General features: G+C 35.6%; 1 protein-coding gene across 1 annotated transcript; it reads left to right on the top strand.

The window, feature by feature from the left end:
* The first annotated feature begins 7730 nt into the window (after positions 1 to 7730).
* On the top strand, positions 7731 to 10502 carry LOC118478825. The gene is made up of 3 exons (XM_035973133.1): positions 7731 to 7834; positions 8902 to 8998; positions 10310 to 10502. The coding sequence occupies exons 1-3, from the start codon at positions 7732 to 7734 to the stop codon at positions 10500 to 10502; spliced, it is 393 nt and encodes a 130-aa protein (XP_035829026.1). The 5' UTR covers position 7731.
* Positions 10503 to 10535: the final 33 nt, after the last annotated feature.

Genomic DNA, 10535 nt, shown 5'->3' with positions numbered 1-10535 from the left:
TGATAATAATAATAATAATAGTAATAATAGTAATAATAATGATAATAATGACAATAACAATAATAATAATAATGATAATATCTGATAATAAATAATATGTTTTCTCTTAGTTAAAATTAGAAAAAAACCTGCACAGGCTGCAATCTCTTCTTGTGAAACTTCACCACAAGACGACAAGTAGAACATAACATGGCAGAGACCCAGTTTTGAAAAACACAAACGAGGGCATACGTCTACACAGCTGCAGTGAAGATAATAAAAAAAACCCCTAAAAAATACAAACAAACAGAAACAAAACAAATATTTTAATCACTTCTCATGTCTGAGGAGACACGTTTGTCAAATGTCAATGTGAGATCTGTAATGTACTGTTATGGCATTTTACTGTAACATGCAGGCGATATGAGTTCGATTCTTGCGAGGGTAAGTTTTTACAATAATATTTGGAGAATCTCTAGCTCTGTCCGTCCTCTTGGACTTTGTATCCTTGTAGGCAAAAAAACAGAAACAAACGGGTTAGCCCTAACAAGGCTGTTTGTAGCTGCCCGCATTAGAAATTCGTATTTATATAATTTTGAAAAAGGAAAATGACTAACTCGACAAAAAAAACAACAACATAGAATTAGTATTAAAGTTGATGGTTTCATAATACATTTCTCGCTCTGAAATTACGCGACCCGAAAGGGTAACTTTTTCCGTTCCGTCCACCATTTTGAATTTTTCGCGTTGTTGCGGAGCTGAGAGGCATTCAGAAAACGGTCCAATAAGCGGTTAAAATGGATTCAGATGACTCTGACATCGATCTAAAAGATGGCTACGGCGAACATTCTGACGAATTGGCCCTCTATAAGGAGTAATCCCGCTGGAACAAAGAATGAGAGGATTGAGTCCGGAAATAGGTAAGTTTCTTTATTCACGCTATCAGTGTGTAGATCTAACAAATTCACCAACATGATGTATAATGTTACAGCCATTAAAAAAAATTTTTTTCACGGTTAAAAAAAAAAATCTTTTTATCAAATTTGATCTCTTATTCGTGATTTTGTAATATTTAGTGTGTAAATCAGGTTATAAAGAAGTTTTACTTGACACAACACAGATTGCCAAGGAGTTGTTTACATCAACTGGTCAGCGACACAGTGTGAGTTCAGGAACTATACACTAAGGCATTGTCGTTTAAATCTTCCCCATAGCTTTAATTAAGAGTGCTGTAAATGTATTGTTTTTTTTTTTTATCTATTTGTTTTGTTCCAACAGTGACCACCAACAACCTGACCCTGAGACAGTATCTACCACCGCCGGTGCTGCTCATGGCAAGGACAGGCCACCTCCAGAAAAATTGCCGCGCTTTCTACCCGACCAGGCTCTAGGACTGCTGCACCTCCCTAGGTCTGACCTGGAGAGAGACCACGAGCTACATTCGCCCAGCTGCATTTTTCAAACAGTTTGACGCACACCCAGTTACATCAATCGATATACAGAGATGCAAGGCACCGAAAGGTCGTCCCTGTACAACACTAGGGCCAAACTGTCCCCCGATGAGTTTTATCGGTTTGTTGACTTTTTTTTTGCCAGAAGAGAAATTGATTTGTCGAAAAACATGTGGTGGGGTAGACTGAACCTGGAGAAGAGTCACGGAAACGGATGTACAGAAAAGTGGGAAGACGTGGAGTGACATCAAGCGACTAGCCCAGGATAGGGAAAGGTGGAGGGTGTTTGTTCGTGGCCTATATCCTGATCCAGGGTGAGAAAGGCAATGATGATGATGATGCGGTAGACAGACGTTACGACATTTGACGATCACTTTTAAACAATTATTTTCATTATTTGAATGCTGCTGTAGCTGTATTGTTTCATGCAGTTCCTGATTTCAAAGGAGAGAGGGGGTGGGGGATATAAATAATTTATACCATACTTGGAGCTGTTTTAGCATTGCACTTCCGGTAAAATATATCCTTATATTTCACGTGTGAAATATAAGCTGATATCTCACACGTGAAATATAAAAATTTGCATAAATTACTCCGCGCACTAGATCTATATTCGCCTTCTACTTCTATCCCTCTGTGTAGGCTGTTTTACTGTGTAGGCTAGGCCTAAGCAAACAAAGTAGCCTAGATCTAGATCTAGATCTAAATCTAGTAAAAACTTAAAAACTTCGCTGCAAAGCGCGCACACCATGGGCAACCAAACACTAGTCTCCCAGTCTCTTGTAGTCGAGTATAGGTTCAAATCTTTCTAGATCTACGGTGCCCTTAATTTTGTTTAAAAAAGAGTCAAATGATTGGCACCGTAATGAACCGGGATTAGATCTAGATCTAGATCTCTAGATCTACGCCAGAGTATGGTTCTGTTACGTTTAGTTCATTTCTCGAATAAAATAATCATTTGTACTAATGGGTTATCATAATAAGGCGACTTGTCAGGTGCAGCTAAACTGCCCTCTTTCAAATCAATTAGATCTAGATCTAGTTCAACTGATGTTTGGGAGTTTCTTTTTGCTCTGAGACATTGTAGCAGCGCAACAGAAAAACACAATGGGTGGACGGACAGTGGACACTAGGTCTAGATCTAGATCTAAATACATTTTAATAAGATCTACAACACGACTAAATAAATAAATAATAAATAGTAAACAGTTTACTACATAGCGCCACACAGATCTAGATCTAGATTCTAGATCTAGGCCTATATCAGCCTGAATAAATGAAATTAATGTTCATGAAAAACATATTGAATAAGTTACATTGGTTTGAAATTTGATAGTCACTTTATCAAACAATAAAAAACCCACTGTCTAGGTCACTTTCATTGCTTTTTGAATTTTTGTTTACATTAACTCTATCACTACGTGTACTAAATGATCAACTAAATAAATCAAAGAAGATTAAACTTTAAAACAATATGTAATTGATAAATATGATATTAGTCAATATACGAGTATAACACTCTTGGATAATTACTTTTTTGGAAAAAATAAAAGTTACTTCCCTTGTTATTCGATATTCTTACCTCCGCTTATAAAATCCAGAATATCGGAAATCGATAGACAAAAACTAGATATCTAACTACATATTTAGAATCAGCACGTCAGTATCTAAGTAACTTGACAACTTTTGTTGTTAAAAAGGCTTTTTTAAAAATCTTTGACCAATTTAAAGCAATGCGTTAGATCTAATATCTAGATTCTAGATCTAGAGAATAGTCTAACTCTTTGCCTTTGGTTTGTTTTGGTTACGAAGTTTGAAATCAAAATCAAAGTCATCTCTATTCTAACAAAAACATGTCATATTAATGCAGTTTCTTTCAACTTTTGAATCGTACATTTTCTGATTACTTTGCTTATATTTACGTTATTACAGTTTTGTTTGGGGTTTGTTTCGCGGAGGGAGACATACGGATAGCACAACTTGTAAATTAGCGTGGCTAAAAGTAAAGGTAAACAATCCAGATTTTTCCCAATTCTCAATCTGACTTCGACGGGCTTGAAAATGTTGTTTTCATGTGAGACTCTAGAATGCATTCTCTTGTCCATTTGACGGGTCATTTGAACTTTGTTCATACGGACATATTTCGCCAGCTGATATCAGTATGGTATAAAAAAATTATTACACTCGTTGTGGTGTTAGACCATGATTTATCCTACTTGTGAAATTGCCAGTTGTAATCACTCGTTGAAACTCGTGATTACAACTTGGCAATTTCACTCGTAGGATAAATCATGATCTAACACCACAACTCATGTATTAAATTATTTTTATTACATGAGTTGTGGTGTAAGATCATGATTTATCCCACGAGCGAAATTGCCAAGTTGTAATCACGAGTTTCAACGAGTGATTATAACTTGCAATTTCACAAGTAGGATAAATCATGGTCTAACACCACAACGAGTGAAATAAATTTTTTTTATACCATACTGACATCAACTGGCGAAATACGTCCGCACCAACAAAGTTCAAAGGGCCCGTCAATTGGACAAGAGGATGCATTCTAAAGTCTCACATGAAAACAACATTTTCATGCCCGTCGAAGTCAGATTGAGAATTGGGGAAAATCTGGATTGTTTTCCTTTACTTTTAGCCACGCTAATTTACAAGTTGTGCTATCCGTATGTCTCCCTCCGCGAAACAAACCCCAAACAAAACTATCATAATGTAAATATAAGCAAAGTAATCAGAAAGTGTAGGATTCAAAAGTTGAAAGAAACTGCATTAATATAAATCTAGCATATTTTTGTTAGAACAGAGATGACTTTGATTTTGATTTCTTGGATATTGATGTGCTAATTCTAAATATGTAGTTAGATACCTAGTTTTTGTCTATCGATTTCCGATATTCTGGATTTCTTAAGGGGAGGTAAGAATATCAGAATAACAAAGGAAGTAACTTTTAGTATTTCCAAAAAAAAGTAATTATCCAAGAGTGTTATACTCGTATATTGACTAACATCATATTTATCAATTACATATTGTTTTAAAGTTTAATCTTCTTTCATTTATATAGTTGATCATTTAGTATATGTAGTGATAGAATTAATGTAAACGAAAATTCAAAAGGCAACGCAAGTGATCTAAACAGTGGCTTTTTTACTGTTTGATAAAGTGACTACAAAATTTCAAACTTTTGTAAATCTTTCATGATCATTTCATTTATTCAAGCTGATATAAGCCTCTAGACCTAGGGTGACCTAGGGTTAACATCTAGATCTAGATCTAGATTCTAAGTGCCAAAGTGGTGCTATTTATTTAGTTGTGTTGTAAATCTATCATTTTGTTTGATAAATCTAATTAAAATGTATTGAGATCTATTGTCCACCCTTTGATTATTTTATTCAATAAATGAACCGAACGTAGCAGCACCATACTTTGGCGTAATCCCGGTTCATTAATGTGCCCATCATTTGACTCTATTTGAAACAAAATTAAGAGCAACGTAGAAAGATTTGCACCTATACTCGACTATAAGGGACAGCAAGACTGGGAGAAGTGTTTGGTTGTCCATGATGAGCGCGCTTTGGAGCGAAGTTTTTAAGTTTTTACTACATGTAGATCTAGGCTACTTTGCTTAGCCTACACAGAGGGATAAAAGTAGAAGGCGAATATAGATCTAGTGCGAAGAGTAATTTATGCAAATTTTTATATTTCACGTGTGAGATTTCAGCTCAGCCAGCCTATATTTCACTCGTGAAATATAAGGATATATTTTACCGGAAGTGCAATGCTAAAACAGCTCCAAGTATGGTATAAAATTATTTCATCAATTCATATCATTGCAATACATTCTGAGTCATTTGGTGTTTCTTTGTTGAAGGCATTTGTCAGGAAGCGAAATTTCCAGTTTCAATGGCATTAACCGAGAATTTGTATATTGCACCTAAAGACCGGCCCTCATTTCTTTATTTTCAACATGATGAAGTGTCTTTGACACATTACATGCAGAATTAAATGTGCCTTCTTATCAAATGAATGTAAACTCTAAATTATCAAACGCTTTCCGTCCCTCTTTATGAATGTTGGGGAAGTCCGAATTCTGTCTCTGCAACTAATTTCAGTAACTAGAATAACAGGTCACACCTCAAGAGAGCATGGCAAATATGAAATCTATTTGCCTAGGTCTGAAAGACTATACAATTATACAATTCTTTTACCAATAGTTTTATGTCTATCTGGAACAGATAAATTATTGCAGGAAGCTTGAGGGTAAGAAGTCATGATATGAAATTTCCAGCTTCAAAGGCAACAACTGAACATTGTAGGATGTACTAGAATGGCCTTCATTGAAACAAAAATCCAACCGAAAGGTGATTCTTTGACACATAACATGCAAAATTGAATGCACTTTTTCATGAAATAAATGGGAAATCTAAATTCTGAAACACTTTTTTCCCCCTTCTTTTTGAATGTTGGGGGGAGTATGAATTTTATTATTGCTTCTATTTTAGTAATAAGGTAAATAGGTCACACCTCAAGAGAGTTTGACAAAAATGAAGTCTGTTGACTAGGTCAGAAGGACCACCCAATTTTCTTTCTTTTGTATATAATATGCCTATCTGGAGCTAATAGATTATTGCCGGAGACTTGGGGATATGGAGGACGCATGGAATACAATAAAAAAGCCAAAATAGTAATTAAAAAAACTGCTGGAAGTTTATACCTTTTTTTACCCCCCATCGATACAATTTATATAATTTAGAAGGCTGACTTCTGATCCTGCTCATCAGTGCCATCCCAGGCTGAGAGATAAAACATGCCAGGAAAAAGACCCAACATACTGGATGAAAAAAACCCAGCGTCTCACAGCAACACCACGGACGTTGATCTAAATGATTTAAATTCTGTCGATAGTGACAAAAGATTTAGAGCTTATAATTCATTTGTGAGGTATTGTGGTGAAATCATGCGCTCGCCAAAATGATGAAATAGAGGATTCCGGCATTTTTTCGCCGGTTTGGCAACCTATGTAGAATTTTTCGTTTCCAGCTCAGCACCTTTAAATGTCCCTTCAAAAACAGATTGTTGTGTGGATTTTACTGAAAAAGTTGATAAAAGACATAACAATGTACATTCAGCAGTTTCCAAGGACACTAGCTGAAGCTTTCAAAGTGTGTGTGTGTGTGTGTGTGTGTGTGTGTGTGTGTGTGTGTGTGTGTGTGTGTGTGTGTGTGTGTGTGTGTGTGTGTGTGTGTGTGTTTGTAGCGGGGGAGGGGGGAGGGCCTTACTGTTCGCCAAAATTACCAAACCCAGGGTGAGTCAACAATGCTGGAGTTTTATTTTAAAAGACAGGATATCCAGAGGAATTCAAATAGAGAAGTGCTCCGAAAGGCAGGATGTGGAAAATCCATAATCAGAAAAATACAATTAAGGTTCTTTGGCCACGTAAATAGATCAAATTATTGACAAGAGGAAATGCTGCTGTTTGGAAAGGTAGAAGAAATGACGAGCAAATGAAGATAAAGAACAACATACACAGATAGCCTGAATAACTTTGCAACGAATAACACAAAAGCAAAACAACCGAGCTGATGAAAAAGGCAGACAAGAGGGAAGAATGAGGCACCATAATCGCCAATGTCTGCTCCAGACCTGACACCCAAAGAAGAGGCAGAAGATATCCAGTTTTGGACGAAATTGAGTTATCATTTCCGCGTGATAGTTTAAAACACGGCCCACTTTTCTGCCTTAATATGGTATCGATATCGTAATGAATAAGGCGGAGAAAGTGTTTTGAAGATATTTAAAGAAACTGGCTACTGAGAGGCAAAGATATAATATAATATTTTTGGCTCTCCTGAACATTTGACAAAACTTGATATTTTACTGCCTTTCAAAACAATACTCCAGAATGACGGGTTGCCGAATCACCCTTTGTCGACACAAGGCTGACACAAGGAATGAAAGTTTCAATTTCACCCACAGCCGTGTCATATTTTTTACCTTGCTATGACATTTTATGATAGTACATGTAGTTAAAAGGGTTTGTCGTACCTGTTAACCCTCTTCCCAAAACAACAAACCCAAAACAAAGCAAAAAGATAAATACCCCCGCCCACCCCCCCTCCCCCCAGACAAAAAACTTAGTGTTGCATTAGACTTTTATAACTTTTGCAACTACATATTTTCCTCCAGGTGAGATGACATTAAAGGTAGACCTTTAAGTATGAGTACAATTAATTGGTTGTCTTAGTTTTTAGGTTGTTTTTCTTTTTGATTTCAGATCCCATAAATCGAGATGTCGAACCCGCATAAGAAGATAAGCAGTTTGACAGACAAGAATGCCGCTCTGAATATTGTGCTCCTGATGTCTGGCTTCTTTCTCCTTTCATTTCTTCCCGGTAAGACTCAGATTGGTGGTGAAAGAAACTTTTTCGTGGCCCTTCTGAAGAGAGAGAGAGAGAGAGAGAGAGAGAGAGAGAGAGAGAGAGAGAGAGAGAGAGAGAGAGAGAGAAAGAGAGAGGGAGAGAAAGAGAGAGAGAGAGAGAGAGAGAGAGAGAGAGAGAGAGAGAGAGAGAGAGAGAGAGAGAGAGAGAGAGTGACACGAAGAGATGCAGGAGAGAGACGAACATTTTTTAATTCAAACACAAGTATTTCATGGTTTATTCTTTATAATAACAGAATCCAGTTTTTCCTGAATTCCTTTTTCGTTCCACATAATGTAGGCTTACTCCGAATATTAACGAACATCGACCTATGTTCATATGAATCTATGCAGTTGCAAACGTCCTAGAACTCTAGCAAAAATCTACTAAAACATCGACCTCTAGTGATTAAGGCTACTTTAAAATGGTTGCTTTTAAATAACATAACACAGAATCATTGTGTCTCGTAAACAATACAACGAGAATGGCAGTCGATCATCTATCTCAGTGCTTTCCAACTTTCTTCAAATCGCTCTGACAATATATTTGATGAAAAGACGAGGTTATCGATACATGAACAAAGCTTGCAAAGGTCATCATATCTTATCAGTGGATAATTTTTATACCACTGCCCCAACATTTGTTTACTTATCATAAATTATAATTAGGATTTTAAAATTATAATTATGATTATAATTTTTTGTATATTATTATTATTATTATTATTATTATTATTATTATTATTATTATTATTATTATTATTATTATTATTATTATTATTATTATTATTATTATTATTATTAATTATTAATTATTATTATTGTTATTGTTATTATTATTATTATTATTATTATCATTATTATTATTATTATAGTAATAATGATAATAACAATAATCATTATTCTTTAAAATTTATTATTATTATTATTATTATTATTATTATTATTATTATTATTATTATTATTATTATTATTATTATAATAAATACTATTATTATTACATGTATTATTATAATTATAATTTTCCCTGTGTCGTGCTCTCAGTGTCCATGGCAGACAACTGTGGATGGCCAACAGAACCCCAGATCCTCATGTTGGATGTGTTTTTTCAGAGCCCAACCATCTCCAGTCTGAACATGAGGTAGGTCGTTGTGTAGAAGTTAAGTATGTCTTCACCATAGAATTATATTCCTGGATATTCCTCTTCCATTTCTGCTGCTACTCTTCGCACTCCGTAAAATCGCAATTAAGAAGCGTGCCCAACACAAGCCCCCGCCATTACGCCCAATACATGACAATGTACTGTAAGTACTGTCAGTTGTAATACTCACAATTACATGTTGAATAGAAACAATGCAACATGATAATAATATTGTGTAAGGCAGCCTTATCTTTAACCTGTAAGAAACAGAAACGTCAAACTTGTTTTATTTATGTCTTAATTAGTAGCGTTTCTTTTGCCTCTGAATTTAATAATAGTAATAATAATAATAATAATAATAATAATAACAATAATAAACTAATGAAGAAGAAGAAGAAGAACAAGAAAGAGAACTAGAACAAGAACAAGAACGAGAACAAGAAAAACAAGAAGAACTAGAAGAATAGTTGTAATAATAATAATTTCATCTAAGGTATATCCACCCTGAACAGCATGCCCTATACAAATTACAAATCGCTTTACGATATCATATTTAGTATAATATTTACACTTGAACATTCCTTTTTCTTCGGTCATTACATAAGTATCTTTCTAAAAGTGTGAAAGAAGTGAAAGTGAACAGCAGCAAGGCAGGCCTCGATATAAACGCCAAGAAAACAAAAACAATGACTTATCAAAATCTTCAGAAAAAAACAACAGGCATAACCATAAAAGGAGAGAGAAAGGACCAAGCGCACCAATTCAGGTATCTATGGACAACAACCACAGATGATGGAGGAAATGAAATAGAAAGGAACATCAGAACAGCAAAGCTGCAAAATCAAGATTCTGCCTAATGTACAAAATAGTTAAATCCAGGCAATGATCTTCCCCATTTTCCTGTATGGCGCAGAGACATGGACATTGACAAGGACAGAAGAATATTATAAAATAAATGCTTTTGAGATGTGGTGCTACCGTAGAATAGCCAAAATAAGTTGGAAAACAAATAAGGCAAACAAAGAGAAATAGTAAAATGTAAAATAATACAATACCATAGCCATTTAAAAAGACACGAAATTGTGAAAGAGGTGCTGGGAGGAAAGGTGTGGGGCAGGAGAGCCTGAGGAAGGCAAATAATAACATGGACTGACAACATAAAAACATTGACTGGAATGGATAGGGCAGAATGTGCAACAGCAGCTCGATACCGTGAAAGATGGAGGATCGTTACACGCCAACCTCTTACTCAGAGATGACACCTCCAAGTAATCCAGGTAATTGTTTTGTTTTTTTTCTGGTCATTTCCAGTAACATGGAGTCCTGCACGACAACATTTGTGTCTCAGTTCGATGCTGGGTTCCTCGATTACAAACAGGCAGGTGTGATATTGGTAACAGACAGATTTAACCTGTCGAGGTCTGGGTCCTGCAGTGCTGATACGGAACGTCTGGTGATCTCAGATCTGAAACACCCTGAAGGCGAGTCTTCTCTTTTTTCTTAATTGCTTGATTTGTCCCCCCCCCCCCCCATCATC

Source organism: Aplysia californica, unplaced genomic scaffold (assembly GCF_000002075.1).
Source record: "Aplysia californica isolate F4 #8 unplaced genomic scaffold, AplCal3.0 scaffold01024, whole genome shotgun sequence".
Lineage (NCBI taxonomy): Eukaryota > Metazoa > Mollusca > Gastropoda > Aplysiida > Aplysiidae > Aplysia > Aplysia californica.
The sequence above is the reverse complement of the archived record's forward strand: the minus strand, read 5'-3'. Positions and strand labels throughout refer to the sequence as shown.